At 40.4% G+C, this 22,244-nt stretch overlaps 1 protein-coding gene across 1 annotated transcript in view; it reads left to right on the top strand.

The window, feature by feature from the left end:
* The window catches only part of LOC5504710, a 55,221-nt gene that overhangs the window by 5,534 nt on the left and 27,443 nt on the right, over positions 1 to 22,244 (top strand). Inside the window, exons 6-18 of the mRNA XM_048722106.1 lie at positions 779 to 919; positions 5,634 to 5,676; positions 6,899 to 7,161; positions 7,559 to 7,646; positions 8,163 to 8,374; positions 8,831 to 8,944; positions 9,744 to 9,884; positions 14,572 to 14,614; positions 15,839 to 16,101; positions 16,491 to 16,578; positions 17,094 to 17,305; positions 17,762 to 17,875; positions 18,675 to 18,815. Coding sequence (XP_048578063.1) covers positions 779 to 919; positions 5,634 to 5,676; positions 6,899 to 7,161; positions 7,559 to 7,646; positions 8,163 to 8,374; positions 8,831 to 8,944; positions 9,744 to 9,884; positions 14,572 to 14,614; positions 15,839 to 16,101; positions 16,491 to 16,578; positions 17,094 to 17,305; positions 17,762 to 17,875; positions 18,675 to 18,815 — 1,863 coding nt within the window. The remainder of the gene's footprint in view (positions 1 to 778; positions 920 to 5,633; positions 5,677 to 6,898; positions 7,162 to 7,558; positions 7,647 to 8,162; positions 8,375 to 8,830; positions 8,945 to 9,743; positions 9,885 to 14,571; positions 14,615 to 15,838; positions 16,102 to 16,490; positions 16,579 to 17,093; positions 17,306 to 17,761; positions 17,876 to 18,674; positions 18,816 to 22,244) is intronic.

The raw sequence follows: 22,244 nt of genomic DNA, 5'->3' as shown, positions 1-22,244 counted from the left end.
TCTACTTAAAGACGTTTGCAGACGGCGGACAGCTTTTTTATTAGAAACCAGCCAACCAACCGCCATTTTGTGTGCGGTCGGGCAGTTACTCTCCGCCTACTCTGATTAACAACTGTTTTAGAGTTGATTTTTACTCGATTACACTCTTTTTTTTTATAAGAACCATTTTATAAGAACGTCCAGCCTGATATTTCGCCAAATTTTAAGAACATGCTAAGAACATGCCGAGGCTCAGATAGCAGATTTTTTTAGTCCTGATGCATTCTAAAACGCAGAATCAAGTTGTGCTTATAGTAACAACCTATTTATTGCTATAAGACTACGAGTAGTCTAATTGTTTTAGTATAAATCCAATCACATTCTACCTTATATTCTACCTACCTCTATATTTTAATAATTCTCAGTAATAAATGATCTGTTTTGAGCGAAAACACCGGCTTGTTCGCTCTATCTATGGCTCAATAGATAGCGAGTACGGCAGCCAATCAAATTGCGAGATTCGTGAAAGTATGTGATTGGATTTATAGTGTTATTTTTTTCCTGATAATTCATTCGGTATTATGTTCTTATATACACTAAAATGTAAGACCATCGTTAAGAACATATTCAGTATTATAATGCTCCAAAAGAAAGAACGGCCCGGCCTCAACTGAAAATTAGACATTATTATAAAAGAGTGTAACCAAAATGCCTCGCGCTTATTTGACCTTTTCATCCTCTCCCATGTGGGTTTGAGTTTCCAGAGTTATACAGTACTGGATTGTGTATCACGTTTCAGGTATTCCTTGGCAACTATAAACAGACCACCGTGGTCTCTCATCAGCTACGCTACCACCCAAAAGTACGCTACGTCCGCATCATCGCTCGGACCTGGAATGGGCACATCTCCCTGCGAGCTGAGCTGTATGGATGTGGTCTATAAGATGTTGTCCTGTCTGACTGATATTTGTATAGTATAGTGTGGACCTGGCATAGGCACATCTTCCTGCGAGCTGAGCTGTATGGATGTGGTATATAACAAGATGCTGTCCTGTCTGACGGATATTTGTATAGTATAGTGTGGACCTGGCATAACCACATCTCCCTGCGAGCTGAGCTGTATGGATGTGGTCTATAAGATGCTGTCCTGTCTGACTGATATTAGTATAGTATAGTGTTGACCTGGCATGGGCACATCTCCCTGCGGGCTGAGCTGTATGGATGTGGTCTATAAGATGCTGTCCTGTCTGACTGATATTAGTATAGTATAGTGTGGACCTGGCATGGGCACATCTCCCTGCGGGCTTTATGGATGTGCTCTGGAAAATGTGAAATAACACTGCATAGCCACACTTCATTTACCATCACATATAGTGCAAAAGCTTTGGCCTCCAGAAACAGGCAAATTAATACTTCTCAGCTAAGTCCCACATGTTCTTCTAACACGCTATAGTGATATACACTGTAAATACTTCTCAAGTCCCACGTGCTTTTATAACACGCTTTAGTGATATGCACTGTAAATACTTCTCAGCTAAGTCCCACGTGTTCTTTATAACACGCTTTAGTGATATGCACTGTAAAAACTTCTCGGTTTATTGGCTTTGTCACACAAAAATACTAACGGTTTACAATAGGAAATAAACAAAATAAAGAAAATAAAAAACAATGTGACGGGAGAAGAAAACAGGGCGAAAGCCCCAATTGAAATTCTTTCTCAACAAATTACAAACAATAAAAATTCTTAAACGAAAATAAAAATTGAATTACATAAATTTAAGCTCTACGAGATTATGGAGGTTGGTAAAAAGCAAGTTTCTCTAAATAGTGAGTTGTCAGCTGATTTCTGAAAGACATAGTGAAGGAAGACTATTCCAAAGTTTGACAGTTCTAGGGAAATACGAATTCCTGTAATAATTTTGGTTGTGAGTGAAACAAGGGCGGTAATTGTTAGGATGGTAATTTCGAGTAACGGGACGTGGCTGGAAAAAAGGAGGCTAGCTAAATTAATGCTCACATCACCATTTTTTATTTTAAATAACAGAACTAGATCGGTTATGTCTCTTCAATATTCTAATGGAAGGAGCTTAAGAGTTTTCTGTGTATGAAACATCGGCGGGATAGTTCAAAATAAACTTGGATGCTCGACGCTGGATGTTCTCAATCAGAGCTTTGTGCTTGCCTGTCGAAGGCGACCAAATGCAAGAAGCATATTCCAGGTGGGGCCTTACAAGGGTGCAGTACAGCAGCTGTCTTGTAGTTGGGTCGAGGATATCAGAACAGACCCGCTTCACTAGTCCAAGCACCCTGTTTGCTTTTGCGCACATAGGCTCGATGTGAGGACCCCAAGACAGATCTTTGGTAATTGTAACGCCGAGGTCAGTCACCTGCGCTACTGGATCCAGGGTGCGACCGCATAGTTGGTAAGGGTACGGAGTACGCTTGGTGGAACGCTTCTTTGACATGTGCACCACTTTACACTTAGATGCACTAAACTCCATGCCGTGCTCTAGACTCCAGCTGTACAGGGAGTCAAGGTCAGCCTGCAACGAGGTTGAGGAACTTGCAGTGTCTATAGAGCGGTAGAGCTTAGAATCATCAGCATAAAGAGCGATGTTTGAGCCTTGATGCACTAGTTAGGCATATCGTTGGCATATACTAGGAACAACAGGGGCCCAAGGATAGATCCGTGTGGGACCCCTGAGGTCACTGACAGCCAAGAGGAGGACACACCATCGAGGACAACACGCTGCCTCCTTCCCCCGTTAGGTAGGACACAAACCATTTCAGCAGAGAACCCGTGACTCCATACTGCTGCAGCTTGGAAATAAGCAGATGATGAGGCCTTGGAAAGGTCTAGGTGAATGACATCAATGTCCTTCCCCCCTGCTAGTCTGTCTACGATGTCATGATAGACTTCAACAAGTTGCGTCACGGTGGATTTTCCCTTAAGGAATCCGTGTTGAAGCTGGTAAATATGGGGGGTAATGAAGTCGAAGCAGCGCTTGAAGACGCAGCGTTCAAGAACTCTTGACAGGATACACAGAAGGGAGATAGGCCTGTAGTTTTCTGCCAGGGTGGGGTCATCCTTTTTAAAGACAGGTGTGACATTTGCGACCTTTCAAAGCGAGGGAACGGATCCAAGAGAAAGCGACAGATTAAACAACCGACATAACGATGATGCGATTTGATGAGCGGTGTTTTTCAGCAGAATCCCAGGGATTTGATCCGTTCCACAGGCTTTATGGGAGTCAAGGACCGATCCTCTTTCTAATCTATATTAATGATATGCCTAGCTGCACCGATGCTTTGTTTTATCGAATTTTTGCTGGCGACACTAAAACGTGTTTGCGTCTGCAAGTGATCTCAAAACCTTAGAAAAGCTCATGAACAGAGAATTAGGAAAAGTCAAGGATTGGTGCGATTAATAAACTATCCATCAACTTAACTAAAGCTAATTTTATGATAATTAAGTAAGTTAGGAAAAAAATATGACGAGGTAGATTTAAAAATCGGAAGTCAACCTCTAGAGCGTAAGAAATATATTAGATATTTAAGAGTGCTACTAGATGAGACAGTTTCCTTCAAGCACCATATCTCCTACGTATTTACACGAATCTCTAGAAATAACGGTATCCTCTCGAAACTCAGACACTTTTTATCTCTTTATCTATTATGCAAATTTCGCTTTAGAAGCTAGGCGCAGAGTTTTCTTGAGTTGTTTTAGATACTCTAGGTCAGTGTCCTGCGGTCGGTAATAAATGATAGCCAGAATCTTGCATCGTGAGTTGGGACAGAGCTCGCATGCTGCTAAAAGTTCAGCGTCGGTTTCAAAATCACATCGACGGAGGCTCACGATACTGTTTTTGACCGCCAGGAACACTCCTCCTCCTAATCTACGGGACTGTCTGTCACTTCTGTGGATGAAGTAGTCCGCGGAACTAGGGAGTAATTCGCAGTGCAGATAATTTGGATTCAGCCAAGACTCCACACGGAATATTAAGTCCTTGCCAATGGGAAGTGCTTGGAGTTCGCTCCGTTTTTTAGCGACGCTCCTAGAGTTCATATACAAGCATTTCACGGTGGTACAGCAATTACTTTTTCCTCTAGAGAACGCCCGTGGGCCAGGATGGGATGCAACATCTCCGCAGAGAAGCAGAAGCCCAACGAAGTAGCAGTTTGATCTGGTGAAGTCTCGTCTTAGACGAAACAGGGAATGATGTTGATTCCCGAAATCAGGCCTATTAGAGAAACCTACTTTGCAAAATCTCCATAAATAGAATGACGTCTCTTTGCCATTGCGATTAGCAATGGCTGAGCAAAAAGTAGCAAGGATCGTATAGCTAAAAAAAATGATGACAGAGCTCAGGGAGACGTGACTGGCCGCCATGATGGTCAACTAAGTCTCACGTGTTCTTATAACACGCTTTAGTGATATGCACTGTGAATTCTTCTCAGCTAAGTCCCACGTGTTCTTACCCCGGTTCTGAATGGGATTCCTGTGGTAATCAAGTCTCACGTGTTCTTACCCTGGCTTCTTGTCGGGATTTCTGTAGTCGGTAGAGCATGACGTCACAGGAACACATCGTCACAGACCCCACGCTTTGTAAAAGTTCATCTCCTTAGAAAATCCGGTTCGAAGACCTGGAGCTAGGCTGAGTATTCTGGTATCTCCTGGTCATACCGCTCGAGCGACCAATCAAAAGCATTTGCGCCCGAGAGATTATCTTTCATAGTTAAGATAATAATAACAACAACAACAACAACAACAACAACAACAACAACAACAACAACAACAACAACAACAATAATAATAATAATAATAATAATAATAATAATAATAATAATAATAATAATAATAATAATAATAATAATAATAATAATAATAATAATAATAATAATAATAATAATAATAATAATAATAATAACAATAATAACAATAATAACAATAATAATAATAATAATAATAATAATAATAATAATAATAATAATAATAATAATAATAATAATAATAATAATAATAATAATAATAATAAACGAAGACTTTAAAGACGATGATGATAATGATAAAATGATAATAATTATTATGACAATCATAATAATAATGATGATGATGATAAATACAATTGGAAGATCTTGATTTTGATTCTGTTGTTTCAAAACGCAGGTCTTAATGCCATTCTTTCCCGGTAATAGTCCAGTCTCGAGTTCCGTTGTGCCTGCTGGCCATAGGCACAGAGGACGCATAAATACAGTGCCAGCCTCGGTTTCAATTGAATCGATTGCAAATACCAGCAGGATCATGAAGTATTCACAGGTTTTTGCTTTGTTTTATTCCAAGTTCCAGAGCTGGTATGCGCACGAAATTTGCCTCAAGTCGAGGCTTACACTGTATTTATGCATCCTTAGTCTGTAAGTCCAGCGGTCATAGTGGAACTAGAAATTGGGCTATTCCATAATCACTGATTCTGATTGAAGCATCAAAAACAAGACAATAATACCTTAGTGATGTAACTACTGGATAATTCGTAGCTTTACTTCGCGAGGACTTATCCAAGCAAAGTTAATAAGATGCGGTTGTTTTTGTTAAGAGAAGGCTTGTGGGAGTCCTGTGAATAATGGAGCAACTAGAAGGGCTATGTAAAACTTTTCAGATGGCTCTGGTCTTTATTTTCGGGTTTTATCAAGTCGATCTTGGTAAGTTAAACAAGTGCAACTTAGCAATGAATGGTGGCGTCCAGTAAACTAAAGGTGTTATTGACTCAAAAGCCTTAAAAAATTTCCTAGACGCCAATAATTTTTTGTCATTTTTTTGTTGAGTTGCGTGAGTGAGTCGATGTCAATATCCGTGTTAAACTTATAAAAGTTATGAGTTTTTCAATTTAGAATTAGGACCATAAGCACTAAACTCTTAAGTTTTTTTTAGAAAATACCGTTTGCGAAGATAAGCTGACCATGTACTTTTCCAGCCCAGATAAATTTAATTTTTTTTGGATATCGAATCTCCGACACTGTATTTCTGGTGTTTCCAGGTTTTAAAAAAAGAATCTTGGACATTTTATTGATTTTCTGTTGATTTTAGTGAGTGGAAGTGAAAGCCAATTATCAACCTTGATGAACTTTATGTATTTTTTTTAATTTAGAATCTGGATCACAAGCACTGAGTTTCGCAAGTTTACAGGTTTTTAGAAAGATAATGAAAAATGCTAAACTGTCAAATGTTGTCCATCAATTATTTATAGAAACCAGAGGCAGAGAATAAGTAAGTCGTGCTTGGTATTGAATCAATCGATCAATCAAATTTAACGCCTTTTGTAAATATCTCCCTAAGTCAGACAAAAATAGACTTACCCCTGACGTTTTGCTCCAGACTCCCCACGGATTGAATTGTAAACTCTGAAGGGCTGCTGTCGAAGGTCGTTTGGTGGAGATTTCAATGGGGCAAATATACCTCTTTAAGTTTATTCTACAAACAGATACTGTTTGTCTTCTTTAAGGCGAGGGGGGGGGGGGCACTCCGGGTGGCTGATATTCTGAATTAAGAAGATTCTGAATTATTATTATTTTGAATTATAATCTCTTCACGTTTAATAAAAGGGAATTTGATGCACAAATTTCAGTTACTTAACTTTACTACTTTATACTACACGAACAAAAGAACGATAAAATGTCAGTTAACACAATCATACAATTTGAACTTTGCTATTTCTTGGTTGGACAAACAGTCCCACCATGCAGTTGATTCTTGGTTGCGAAGATATAATATGGATCAAGTCTAGTATTTTCTTTAATTAGTAAATTACCCATATATTTTGTCGGTCTAGGATGGTGCTGGGGGCGGTGTTTCTATGACCCCTATAACGTTAAACAAAAGGAATAAAGAAGACAAGCACATTCCATGTTCCTGATCTATTTTCAGTTCTCAGTACCTGCCGAAATTTGGAGATCTTGAAGTGCATTGAAAATAAATCCATGACGGACGAAAACATCCTGCGAGCCATAGTTATAGGTGCGGACCAGACATGCGAAATCCAATGTTACAATGATTTTAGCTGTCTCTCCTACAACATCGGCGAACAAGATGCAAATGGTAAAAGAACGTGTGAACTCAGCTTTACTGATCACGCGATGAACGCAACCGGCTTAGTGCCCAGGCCGGGATTAAGCTATTGTCCTTTTAAGGTAACCATGGTAACAATGTATGTTTGTTTGGCTGCTACTCAAGAGTTGCTCGCTTTTATCATCGCTTGCTTTTTTATGTGCTTGTTTGCTTTTTTACTGCCGTTTTCAATGTTCTGCGAATTTTTTATGTGCTTGCGATGTTTTCCAGCAACTAAATCGCCTTATCATTCAAAATCCTTGAAGCTCTACTTATTTGCAAGCACTAAAATTGTTTCAAGACACTAAACAATCAGCAAGTAAACCACAGTGATATAGATTTTATTACAGCACCAAACAATTCGTGACAAAAGTCAGACACGAGACCCACTTTTGGCCGCCAAGGGGGTGGGCGCACATTGCCCCCCCCCCCCCCCCTACGTGTTGTACGCGCCTGATATTTTTCCTTTTGTAAACTTAGAATCCTTGCGAGTTCAGTCCATGCCCTGACGATCGTGAATGTTACCCATTGATGGAAAAGAACGTGGAGGAGTACGTCTGCTTGGAAGGTAGATTAACAGGGGTCCTGGTATTGATCTCTTTGGCATTCCGCACGCACAGAAAATAACAACAGAAATAGGAAAATGAAAGCCATGGTGCAAAATCAAGTAGCAACGCTTTTCCGATAAGTAGCATAACTTAATAAAAACTTGAGCATGTTACTTACTTAGTTTCTAAATGTTACGTTACGAACAGGCGCGTATCAAGGATTTTTTGAGGGACCGGGGGGGCAGTCATAGGTATCACAGACAAAAGAGGGAGAGAGAGGAAAGATAGTAGTAGTATTTATAAAGCGAACACTTTTGTCGAACAAGGGGGGTGGTGCTGGCCTTGTAGAAATAGACATAGACATGCTTTGTTACTGCGGCCTCATGCTTGATCTTCAAAATATTAACAAATACAATTTCAGATCTGTTTTTTAAGCTGGAAGCCTGTTTTTTTTTTTCACTGTTTTACCTAAATAATATCAATGAACGATTATGTGGAATTTTTCTACTAAATATAACCTTTTGTTTGGTTTTCAGGCTGCAGCCCAGGAAAGCCCCTCGGCCTTCAGTCTGGAGAGATTCCTGACTCCGCGATGACCTCTTCGTCCTATTATGGTAGGATGTATGGCCCCGAGAGAGGACGGCTCAACTTTACAAACACCTGGTGGCCAGAGGCCTGGAGCGCAGGAAGAAATGCAGTCGGCGAGTACCTGCAGGTGGATATCGGAAGAGAGGTGCTGCTAACCAAGGTGGGTAACATGATGTCAAAAAGGCGCCACACATAAGGCTCTAAATAATAAATATTAGTAAGGGGGTAGTTTTGCTTTTTCAAAAGCTGAGTTAAAGCGTTCAGAAAACGTTGATGAAAACAGATGATGATAGTGATGAGTGATAGTGGTAATGATTTCATGATTACTGTGCTGATTGTATTATGATAATAACCATGATAATGTTGATGATGATAATGATAAGTTAAAGCGTTCAGAAAATGTTGAAGAAAATAGATGATGATAGTGAAAAATGATAGTGGTAATGGTTTCATGATTACTGTGCTGATTGGATGATGGTGATGACGACGACGACGACGACGATGATAATGATGATGATGATGATGATGATGATGATGATGGTAATGATGACAATGAATGATGACGAAAATGATAGTAATGATGCTGATGATCGATTATGATTATGATTAACGCTAGGTTGCGACACAAGGCAGGGGAGATTACCCCCAGTGGGTCACATCGTACGAGTTGAGCCACAGTAGGGATGGTCAAGCTTGGACTCCTTACTACGCTAAACAGGGGCACGCAAAAGTTAGTGGTCGGTGCATTTGTTCTACTTAAAGACGTTTGCAGACGACGGACAGCTTTTTTATTAGAAACCAGCCATCCAACCGCCATTTTGTGTGCGGTTGGGCAGTTACTCTCCGCCTACTCTGATTAACAACTGTTTTAGAGTTGATTTTTACTCGATTACACTCTTTTTTTTTATAAGAACCATTTTATAAGAACGTCCAGCCTGATATTTCGCCAAATTTTAAGAACATGCTAAGAACATGCCGAGGCTCAGATAGCAGATTTTTTTAGTCCTGATGCATTCTAAAACGCAGAATCAAGTTGTGCTTATAGTAACAACCTATTTATTGCTATAAGACTACGAGTAGTCTAATTGTTTTAGTATAAATCCAATCACATTCTACCTTATATTCTACCTACCTCTATATTTTAATAATTCTCAGTAATAAATGATCTGTTTTGAGCGAAAACACCGGCTTGTTCGCTCTATCTATGGCTCAATAGATAGCGAGTACGGCAGCCAATCAAATTGCGAGATTCGTGAAAGTATGTGATTGGATTTATAGTGTTATTTTTTTCCTGATAATTCATTCGGTATTATGTTCTTATATACACTAAAATGTAAGACCATCGTTAAGAACATATTCAGTATTATAATGCTCCAAAAGAAAGAACGGCCCGGCCTCAACTGAAAATTAGACATTATTATAAAAGAGTGTAACCAAAATGCCTCGCGCTTATTTGACCTTTTCATCCTCTCCCATGTGGGTTTGAGTTTCCAGAGTTATACAGTACTGGATTGTGTATCACGTTTCAGGTATTCCTTGGCAACTATAAACAGACCACCGTGGTCTCTCATCAGCTACGCTACCACCCAAAAGTACGCTACGTCCGCATCATCGCTCGGACCTGGAATGGGCACATCTCCCTGCGAGCTGAGCTGTATGGATGTGGTCTATAAGATGTTGTCCTGTCTGACTGATATTTGTATAGTATAGTGTGGACCTGGCATAGGCACATCTTCCTGCGAGCTGAGCTGTATGGATGTGGTATATAACAAGATGCTGTCCTGTCTGACGGATATTTGTATAGTATAGTGTGGACCTGGCATAACCACATCTCCCTGCGAGCTGAGCTGTATGGATGTGGTCTATAAGATGCTGTCCTGTCTGACTGATATTAGTATAGTATAGTGTTGACCTGGCATGGGCACATCTCCCTGCGGGCTGAGCTGTATGGATGTGGTCTATAAGATGCTGTCCTGTCTGACTGATATTAGTATAGTATAGTGTGGACCTGGCATGGGCACATCTCCCTGCGGGCTTTATGGATGTGCTCTGGAAAATGTGAAATAACACTGCATAGCCACACTTCATTTACCATCACATATAGTGCAAAAGCTTTGGCCTCCAGAAACAGGCAAATTAATACTTCTCAGCTAAGTCCCACATGTTCTTCTAACACGCTATAGTGATATACACTGTAAATACTTCTCAAGTCCCACGTGCTTTTATAACACGCTTTAGTGATATGCACTGTAAATACTTCTCAGCTAAGTCCCACGTGTTCTTTATAACACGCTTTAGTGATATGCACTGTAAAAACTTCTCGGTTTATTGGCTTTGTCACACAAAAATACTAACGGTTTACAATAGGAAATAAACAAAATAAAGAAAATAAAAAACAATGTGACGGGAGAAGAAAACAGGGCGAAAGCCCCAATTGAAATTCTTTCTCAACAAATTACAAACAATAAAAATTCTTAAACGAAAATAAAAATTGAATTACATAAATTTAAGCTCTACGAGATTATGGAGGTTGGTAAAAAGCAAGTTTCTCTAAATAGTGAGTTGTCAGCTGATTTCTGAAAGACATAGTGAAGGAAGACTATTCCAAAGTTTGACAGTTCTAGGGAAATACGAATTCCTGTAATAATTTTGGTTGTGAGTGAAACAAGGGCGGTAATTGTTAGGATGGTAATTTCGAGTAACGGGACGTGGCTGGAAAAAAGGAGGCTAGCTAAATTAATGCTCACATCACCATTTTTTATTTTAAATAACAGAACTAGATCGGTTATGTCTCTTCAATATTCTAATGGAAGGAGCTTAAGAGTTTTCTGTGTATGAAACATCGGCGGGATAGTTCAAAATAAACTTGGATGCTCGACGCTGGATGTTCTCAATCAGAGCTTTGTGCTTGCCTGTCGAAGGCGACCAAATGCAAGAAGCATATTCCAGGTGGGGCCTTACAAGGGTGCAGTACAGCAGCTGTCTTGTAGTTGGGTCGAGGATATCAGAACAGACCCGCTTCACTAGTCCAAGCACCCTGTTTGCTTTTGCGCACATAGGCTCGATGTGAGGACCCCAAGACAGATCTTTGGTAATTGTAACGCCGAGGTCAGTCACCTGCGCTACTGGATCCAGGGTGCGACCGCATAGTTGGTAAGGGTACGGAGTACGCTTGGTGGAACGCTTCTTTGACATGTGCACCACTTTACACTTAGATGCACTAAACTCCATGCCGTGCTCTAGACTCCAGCTGTACAGGGAGTCAAGGTCAGCCTGCAACGAGGTTGAGGAACTTGCAGTGTCTATAGAGCGGTAGAGCTTAGAATCATCAGCATAAAGAGCGATGTTTGAGCCTTGATGCACTAGTTAGGCATATCGTTGGCATATACTAGGAACAACAGGGGCCCAAGGATAGATCCGTGTGGGACCCCTGAGGTCACTGACAGCCAAGAGGAGGACACACCATCGAGGACAACACGCTGCCTCCTTCCCCCGTTAGGTAGGACACAAACCATTTCAGCAGAGAACCCGTGACTCCATACTGCTGCAGCTTGGAAATAAGCAGATGATGAGGCCTTGGAAAGGTCTAGGTGAATGACATCAATGTCCTTCCCCCCTGCTAGTCTGTCTACGATGTCATGATAGACTTCAACAAGTTGCGTCACGGTGGATTTTCCCTTAAGGAATCCGTGTTGAAGCTGGTAAATATGGGGGGTAATGAAGTCGAAGCAGCGCTTGAAGACGCAGCGTTCAAGAACTCTTGACAGGATACACAGAAGGGAGATAGGCCTGTAGTTTTCTGCCAGGGTGGGGTCATCCTTTTTAAAGACAGGTGTGACATTTGCGACCTTTCAAAGCGAGGGAACGGATCCAAGAGAAAGCGACAGATTAAACAACCGACATAACGATGATGCGATTTGATGAGCGGTGTTTTTCAGCAGAATCCCAGGGATTTGATCCGTTCCACAGGCTTTATGGGAGTCAAGGACCGATCCTCTTTCTAATCTATATTAATGATATGCCTAGCTGCACCGATGCTTTGTTTTATCGAATTTTTGCTGGCGACACTAAAACGTGTTTGCGTCTGCAAGTGATCTCAAAACCTTAGAAAAGCTCATGAACAGAGAATTAGGAAAAGTCAAGGATTGGTGCGATTAATAAACTATCCATCAACTTAACTAAAGCTAATTTTATGATAATTAAGTAAGTTAGGAAAAAAATATGACGAGGTAGATTTAAAAATCGGAAGTCAACCTCTAGAGCGTAAGAAATATATTAGATATTTAAGAGTGCTACTAGATGAGACAGTTTCCTTCAAGCACCATATCTCCTACGTATTTACACGAATCTCTAGAAATAACGGTATCCTCTCGAAACTCAGACACTTTTTATCTCTTTATCTATTATGCAAATTTCGCTTTAGAAGCTAGGCGCAGAGTTTTCTTGAGTTGTTTTAGATACTCTAGGTCAGTGTCCTGCGGTCGGTAATAAATGATAGCCAGAATCTTGCATCGTGAGTTGGGACAGAGCTCGCATGCTAAAAGTTCAGCGTCGGTTTCAAAATCACATCGACGGAGGCTCACGATACTGTTTTTGACCGCCAGGAACACTCCTCCTCCTAATCTACGGGACTGTCTGTCACTTCTGTGGATGAAGTAGTCCGCGGAACTAGGGAGTAATTCGCAGTGCAGATAATTTGGATTCAGCCAAGACTCCACACGGAATATTAAGTCCTTGCCAATGGGAAGTGCTTGGAGTTCGCTCCGTTTTTTAGCGACGCTCCTAGAGTTCATATACAAGCATTTCACGGTGGTACAGCAATTACTTTTTCCTCTAGAGAACGCCCGTGGGCCAGGATGGGATGCAACATCTCCGCAGAGAAGCAGAAGCCCAACGAAGTAGCAGTTTGATCTGGTGAAGTCTCGTCTTAGACGAAACAGGGAATGATGTTGATTCCCGAAATCAGGCCTATTAGAGAAACCTACTTTGCAAAATCTCCATAAATAGAATGACGTCTCTTTGCCATTGCGATTAGCAATGGCTGAGCAAAAAGTAGCAAGGATCGTATAGCTAAAAAAAATGATGACAGAGCTCAGGGAGACGTGACTGGCCGCCATGATGGTCAACTAAGTCTCACGTGTTCTTATAACACGCTTTAGTGATATGCACTGTGAATTCTTCTCAGCTAAGTCCCACGTGTTCTTACCCCGGTTCTGAATGGGATTCCTGTGGTAATCAAGTCTCACGTGTTCTTACCCTGGCTTCTTGTCGGGATTTCTGTAGTCGGTAGAGCATGACGTCACAGGAACACATCGTCACAGACCCCACGCTTTGTAAAAGTTCATCTCCTTAGAAAATCCGGTTCGAAGACCTGGAGCTAGGCTGAGTATTCTGGTATCTCCTGGTCATACCGCTCGAGCGACCAATCAAAAGCATTTGCGCCCGAGAGATTATCTTTCATAGTTAAGATAATAATAACAACAACAACAACAACAACAACAACAACAACAACAACAACAACAACAACAACAATAATAATAATAATAATAATAATAATAATAATAATAATAATAATAATAATAATAATAATAATAATAATAATAATAATAATAATAATAATAATAATAATAATAACAATAATAACAATAATAACAATAATAATAATAATAATAATAATAATAATAATAATAATAATAATAATAATAATAATAATAATAATAATAATAATAATAATAATAAACGAAGACTTTAAAGACGATGATGATAATGATAAAATGATAATAATTATTATGACAATCATAATAATAATGATGATGATGATAAATACAATTGGAAGATCTTGATTTTGATTCTGTTGTTTCAAAACGCAGGTCTTAATGCCATTCTTTCCCGGTAATAGTCCAGTCTCGAGTTCCGTTGTGCCTGCTGGCCATAGGCACAGAGGACGCATAAATACAGTGCCAGCCTCGGTTTCAATTGAATCGATTGCAAATACCAGCAGGATCATGAAGTATTCACAGGTTTTTGCTTTGTTTTATTCCAAGTTCCAGAGCTGGTATGCGCACGAAATTTGCCTCAAGTCGAGGCTTACACTGTATTTATGCATCCTTAGTCTGTAAGTCCAGCGGTCATAGTGGAACTAGAAATTGGGCTATTCCATAATCACTGATTCTGATTGAAGCATCAAAAACAAGACAATAATACCTTAGTGATGTAACTACTGGATAATTCGTAGCTTTACTTCGCGAGGACTTATCCAAGCAAAGTTAATAAGATGCGGTTGTTTTTGTTAAGAGAAGGCTTGTGGGAGTCCTGTGAATAATGGAGCAACTAGAAGGGCTATGTAAAACTTTTCAGATGGCTCTGGTCTTTATTTTCGGGTTTTATCAAGTCGATCTTGGTAAGTTAAACAAGTGCAACTTAGCAATGAATGGTGGCGTCCAGTAAACTAAAGGTGTTATTGACTCAAAAGCCTTAAAAAATTTCCTAGACGCCAATAATTTTTTGTCATTTTTTTGTTGAGTTGCGTGAGTGAGTCGATGTCAATATCCGTGTTAAACTTATAAAAGTTATGAGTTTTTCAATTTAGAATTAGGACCATAAGCACTAAACTCTTAAGTTTTTTTTAGAAAATACCGTTTGCGAAGATAAGCTGACCATGTACTTTTCCAGCCCAGATAAATTTAATTTTTTTTGGATATCGAATCTCCGACACTGTATTTCTGGTGTTTCCAGGTTTTAAAAAAAGAATCTTGGACATTTTATTGATTTTCTGTTGATTTTAGTGAGTGGAAGTGAAAGCCAATTATCAACCTTGATGAACTTTATGTATTTTTTTTAATTTAGAATCTGGATCACAAGCACTGAGTTTCGCAAGTTTACAGGTTTTTAGAAAGATAATGAAAAATGCTAAACTGTCAAATGTTGTCCATCAATTATTTATAGAAACCAGAGGCAGAGAATAAGTAAGTCGTGCTTGGTATTGAATCAATCGATCAATCAAATTTAACGCCTTTTGTAAATATCTCCCTAAGTCAGACAAAAATAGACTTACCCCTGACGTTTTGCTCCAGACTCCCCACGGATTGAATTGTAAACTCTGAAGGGCTGCTGTCGAAGGTCGTTTGGTGGAGATTTCAATGGGGCAAATATACCTCTTTAAGTTTATTCTACAAACAGATACTGTTTGTCTTCTTTAAGGCGAGGGGGGGGGGGGGGCACTCCGGGTGGCTGATATTCTGAATTAAGAAGATTCTGAATTATTATTATTTTGAATTATAATCTCTTCACGTTTAATAAAAGGGAATTTGATGCACAAATTTCAGTTACTTAACTTTACTACTTTATACTACACGAACAAAAGAACGATAAAATGTCAGTTAACACAATCATACAATTTGAACTTTGCTATTTCTTGGTTGGACAAACAGTCCCACCATGCAGTTGATTCTTGGTTGCGAAGATATAATATGGATCAAGTCTAGTATTTTCTTTAATTAGTAAATTACCCATATATTTTGTCGGTCTAGGATGGTGCTGGGGGCGGTGTTTCTATGACCCCTATAACGTTAAACAAAAGGAATAAAGAAGACAAGCACATTCCATGTTCCTGATCTATTTTCAGTTCTCAGTACCTGCCGAAATTTGGAGATCTTGAAGTGCATTGAAAATAAATCCATGACGGACGAAAACATCCTGCGAGCCATAGTTATAGGTGCGGACCAGACATGCGAAATCCAATGTTACAATGATTTTAGCTGTCTCTCCTACAACATCGGCGAACAAGACGCAAATGGTAAAAGAACGTGTGAACTCAGCTTTACTGATCACGCGATGAACGCAACCGGCTTAGTGCCCAGGCCGGGATTAAGCTATTGTCCTTTTAAGGTAACCATGGTAACAATGTATGTTTGTTTGGCTGCTACTCAAGAGTTGCTCGCTTTTATCATCGCTTGCTTTTTTATGTGCTTGTTTGCTTTTTTACTGCCGTTTTCAATGTTCTGCGAATTTTTTATGTGCTTGCGATGTTTTCCAGCAGCTAAATCGCCTTATCATTCAAAATCCTTGAAGCTCTACTTATTTGCAAGCACTAAAATTGTTTCAAGACACTAAACAATCAGCAAGTAAACCACAGTGATATAGATTTTATTACAGCACCAAACAATTCGTGACAAAAGTCAGACACGAGACCCACTTTTGGCCGCCAAGGGGGGGGGGCACATTGCGCCCCCCCTACGTGTTGTACGCGCCTGATATTTTTCCTTTTGTAAACTTAGAATCCTTGCGAGTTCAGTCCATGCCCTGACGATCGTGAATGTTACCCATTGATGGAAAAGAACGTGGAGGAGTACGTCTGCTTGGAAGGTAGATTAACAGGGGTCCTGGTATTGATCTCTTTGGCATTCCGCACGCACAGAAAATAACAACAGAAATAGGAAAATGAAAGCCATGGTGCAAAATCAAGTAGCAACGCTTTTCCGATAAGTAGCATAACTTAATAAAAACTTGAGCATGTTACTTACTTAGTTTCTAAATGTTACGTTACGAACAGGCGCGTATCAAGGATTTTTTGAGGGACCGGGGGGGCAGTCATAGGTATCACAGACAAAAGAGGGAGAGAGAGGAAAGATAGTAGTAGTATTTATAAAGCGAACACTTTTGTCGAACAAGGGGGGTGGTGCTGGCCTTGTAGAAATAGACATAGACATGCTTTGTTACTGCGGCCTCATGCTTGATCTTCAAAATATTAACAAATACAATTTCAGATCTGTTTTTTAAGCTGGAAGCCTGTTTTTTTTTTCACTGTTTTACCTAAATAATATCAATGAACGATTATGTGGAATTTTTCTACTAAATATAACCTTTTGTTTGGTTTTCAGGCTGCAGCCCAGGAAAGCCCCTCGGCCTTCAGTCTGGAGAGATTCCTGACTCCGCGATGACCTCTTCGTCCTATTATGGTAGGATGTATGGCCCCGAGAGAGGACGGCTCAACTTTACAAACACCTGGTGGCCAGAGGCCTGGAGCGCAGGAAGAAATGCAGTCGGCGAGTACCTGCAGGTGGATATCGGAAGAGAGGTGCTGCTAACCAAGGTGGGTAACATGATGTCAAAAAGGCGCCACACATAAGGCTCTAAATAATAAATATTAGTAAGGGGGTAGTTTTGCTTTTTCAAAAGCTGAGTTAAAGCGTTCAGAAAACGTTGATGAAAACAGATGATGATAGTGATGAGTGATAGTGGTAATGATTTCATGATTACTGTGCTGATTGTATTATGATAATAACCATGATAATGTTGATGATGATAATGATAAGTTAAAGCGTTCAGAAAATGTTGAAGAAAATAGATGATGATAGTGAAAAATGATAGTGGTAATGGTTTCATGATTACTGTGCTGATTGGATGATGGTGATGACGACGACGACGACGACGATGATAATGATGATGATGATGATGATGATGATGATGATGGTAATGATGACAATGAATGATGACGAAAATGATAGTAATGATGCTGATGATCGATTATGATTATGATTAACGCTAGGTTGCGACACAAGGCAGGGGAGATTACCCCCAGTGGGTCACATCGTACGAGTTGAGCCACAGTAGGGATGGTCAAGCTTGGACTCCTTACTACGCTAAACAGGGGCACGCAAAAGTTAGTGGTCGGTGCATTTGTTCTACTTAAAGACGTTTGCAGACGACGGACAGCTTTTTTATTAGAAACCAGCCATCCAACCGCCATTTTGTGTGCGGTTGGGCAGTTACTCTCCGCCTACTCTGATTAACAACTGTTTTAGAGTTGATTTTTACTCGATTACACTCTTTTTTTTTATAAGAACCATTTTATAAGAACGTCCAGCCTGATATTTCGCCAAATTTTAAGAACATGCTAAGAACATGCCGAGGCTCAGATAGCAGATTTTTTTAGTCCTGATGCATTCTAAAACGCAGAATCAAGTTGTGCTTATAGTAACAACCTATTTATTGCTATAAGACTACGAGTAGTCTAATTGTTTTAGTATAAATCCAATCACATTCTACCTTATATTCTACCTACCTCTATATTTTAATAATTCTCAGTAATAAATGATCTGTTTTGAGCGAAAACACCGGCTTGTTCGCTCTATCTATGGCTCAATAGATAGCGAGTACGGCAGCCAATCAAATTGCGAGATTCGTGAAAGTATGTGATTGGATTTATAGTGTTATTTTTTTCCTGATAATTCATTCGGTATTATGTTCTTATATACACTAAAATGTAAGACCATCGTTAAGAACATATTCAGTATTATAATGCTCCAAAAGAAAGAACGGCCCGGCCTCAACTGAAAATTAGACATTATTATAAAAGAGTGTAACCAAAATGCCTCGCGCTTATTTGACCTTTTCATCCTCTCCCATGTGGGTTTGAGTTTCCAGAGTTATACAGTACTGGATTGTGTATCACGTTTCAGGTATTCCTTGGCAACTATAAACAGACCACCGTGGTCTCTCATCAGCTACGCTACCACCCAAAAGTACGCTACGTCCGCATCATCGCTCGGACCTGGAATGGGCACATCTCCCTGCGAGCTGAGCTGTATGGATGTGGTCTATAAGATGTTGTCCTGTCTGACTGATATTTGTATAGTATAGTGTGGACCTGGCATAGGCACATCTTCCTGCGAGCTGAGCTGTATGGATGTGGTATATAACAAGATGCTGTCCTGTCTGACGGATATTTGTATAGTATAGTGTGGACCTGGCATAACCACATCTCCCTGCGAGCTGAGCTGTATGGATGTGGTCTATAAGATGCTGTCCTGTCTGACTGATATTAGTATAGTATAGTGTTGACCTGGCATGGGCACATCTCCCTGCGGGCTGAGCTGTATGGATGTGGTCTATAAGATGCTGTCCTGTCTGACTGATATTAGTATAGTATAGTGTGGACCTGGCATGGGCACATCTCCCTGCGGGCTTTATGGATGTGCTCTGGAAAATGTGAAATAACACTGCATAGCCACACTTCATTTACCATCACATATAGTGCAAAAGCTTTGGCCTCCAGAAACAGGCAAATTAATACTTCTCAGCTAAGTCCCACATGTTCTTCTAACACGCTATAGTGATATACACTGTAAATACTTCTCAAGTCCCACGTGCTTTTATAACACGCTTTAGTGATATGCACTGTAAATACTTCTCAGCTAAGTCCCACGTGTTCTTTATAACACGCTTTAGTGATATGCACTGTAAAAACTTCTCGGTTTATTGGCTTTGTCACACAAAAATACTAACGGTTTACAATAGGAAATAAACAAAATAAAGAAAATAAAAAACAATGTGACGGGAGAAGAAAACAGGGCGAAAGCCCCAATTGAAATTCTTTCTCAACAAATTACAAACAATAAAAATTCTTAAACGAAAATAAAAATTGAATTACATAAATTTAAGCTCTACGAGATTATGGAGGTTGGTAAAAAGCAAGTTTCTCTAAATAGTGAGTTGTCAGCTGATTTCTGAAAGACATAGTGAAGGAAGACTATTCCAAAGTTTGACAGTTCTAGGGAAATACGAATTCCTGTAATAATTTTGGTTGTGAGTGAAACAAGGGCGGTAATTGTTAGGATGGTAATTTCGAGTAACGGGACGTGGCTGGAAAAAAGGAGGCTAGCTAAATTAATGCTCACATCACCATTTTTTATTTTAAATAACAGAACTAGATCGGTTATGTCTCTTCAATATTCTAATGGAAGGAGCTTAAGAGTTTTCTGTGTATGAAACATCGGCGGGATAGTTCAAAATAAACTTGGATGCTCGACGCTGGATGTTCTCAATCAGAGCTTTGTGCTTGCCTGTCGAAGGCGACCAAATGCAAGAAGCATATTCCAGGTGGGGCCTTACAAGGGTGCAGTACAGCAGCTGTCTTGTAGTTGGGTCGAGGATATCAGAACAGACCCGCTTCACTAGTCCAAGCACCCTGTTTGCTTTTGCGCACATAGGCTCGATGTGAGGACCCCAAGACAGATCTTTGGTAATTGTAACGCCGAGGTCAGTCACCTGCGCTACTGGATCCAGGGTGCGACCGCATAGTTGGTAAGGGTACGGAGTACGCTTGGTGGAACGCTTCTTTGACATGTGCACCACTTTACACTTAGATGCACTAAACTCCATGCCGTGCTCTAGACTCCAGCTGTACAGGGAGTCAAGGTCAGCCTGCAACGAGGTTGAGGAACTTGCAGTGTCTATAGAGCGGTAGAGCTTAGAATCATCAGCATAAAGAGCGATGTTTGAGCCTTGATGCACTAGTTAGGCATATCGTTGGCATATACTAGGAACAACAGGGGCCCAAGGATAGATCCGTGTGGGACCCCTGAGGTCACTGACAGCCAAGAGGAGGACACACCATCGAGGACAACACGCTGCCTCCTTCCCCCGTTAGGTAGGACACAAACCATTTCAGCAGAGAACCCGTGACTCCATACTGCTGCAGCTTGGAAATAAGCAGATGATGAGGCCTTGGAAAGGTCTAGGTGAATGACATCAATGTCCTTCCCCCCTGCTAGTCTGTCTACGATGTCATGATAGACTTCAACAAGTTGCGTCACGGTGGATTTTCCCTTAAGGAATCCGTGTTGAAGCTGGTAAATATGGGGGGTAATGAAGTCGAAGCAGCGCTTGAAGACGCAGCGTTCAAGAACTCTTGACAGGATACACAGAAGGGAGATAGGCCTGTAGTTTTCTGCCAGGGTGGGGTCATCCTTTTTAAAGACAGGTGTGACATTTGCGACCTTTCAAAGCGAGGGAACGGATCCAAGAGAAAGCGACAGATTAAACAACCGACATAACGATGATGCGATTTGATGAGCGGTGTTTTTCAGCAGAATCCCAGGGATTTGATCCGTTCCACAGGCTTTATGGGAGTCAAGGACCGATCCTCTTTCTAATCTATATTAATGATATGCCTAGCTGCACCGATGCTTTGTTTTATCGAATTTTTGCTGGCGACACTAAAACGTGTTTGCGTCTGCAAGTGATCTCAAAACCTTAGAAAAGCTCATGAACAGAGAATTAGGAAAAGTCAAGGATTGGTGCGATTAATAAACTATCCATCAACTTAACTAAAGCTAATTTTATGATAATTAAGTAAGTTAGGAAAAAAATATGACGAGGTAGATTTAAAAATCGGAAGTCAACCTCTAGAGCGTAAGAAATATATTAGATATTTAAGAGTGCTACTAGATGAGACAGTTTCCTTCAAGCACCATATCTCCTACGTATTTACACGAATCTCTAGAAATAACGGTATCCTCTCGAAACTCAGACACTTTTTATCTCTTTATCTATTATGCAAATTTCGCTTTAGAAGCTAGGCGCAGAGTTTTCTTGAGTTGTTTTAGATACTCTAGGTCAGTGTCCTGCGGTCGGTAATAAATGATAGCCAGAATCTTGCATCGTGAGTTGGGACAGAGCTCGCATGCTAAAAGTTCAGCGTCGGTTTCAAAATCACATCGACGGAGGCTCACGATACTGTTTTTGACCGCCAGGAACACTCCTCCTCCTAATCTACGGGACTGTCTGTCACTTCTGTGGATGAAGTAGTCCGCGGAACTAGGGAGTAATTCGCAGTGCAGATAATTTGGATTCAGCCAAGACTCCACACGGAATATTAAGTCCTTGCCAATGGGAAGTGCTTGGAGTTCGCTCCGTTTTTTAGCGACGCTCCTAGAGTTCATATACAAGCATTTCACGGTGGTACAGCAATTACTTTTTCCTCTAGAGAACGCCCGTGGGCCAGGATGGGATGCAACATCTCCGCAGAGAAGCAGAAGCCCAACGAAGTAGCAGTTTGATCTGGTGAAGTCTCGTCTTAGACGAAACAGGGAATGATGTTGATTCCCGAAATCAGGCCTATTAGAGAAACCTACTTTGCAAAATCTCCATAAATAGAATGACGTCTCTTTGCCATTGCGATTAGCAATGGCTGAGCAAAAAGTAGCAAGGATCGTATAGCTAAAAAAAATGATGACAGAGCTCAGGGA

This window comes from Nematostella vectensis, chromosome 14 (genome assembly GCF_932526225.1).
Source record: "Nematostella vectensis chromosome 14, jaNemVect1.1, whole genome shotgun sequence".
NCBI classification, from domain to species: Eukaryota; Metazoa; Cnidaria; class Anthozoa; order Actiniaria; family Edwardsiidae; genus Nematostella; species Nematostella vectensis.
Note: the sequence above shows the minus strand (reverse complement) of the source record. Positions and strands in the feature narration are given on the sequence as shown.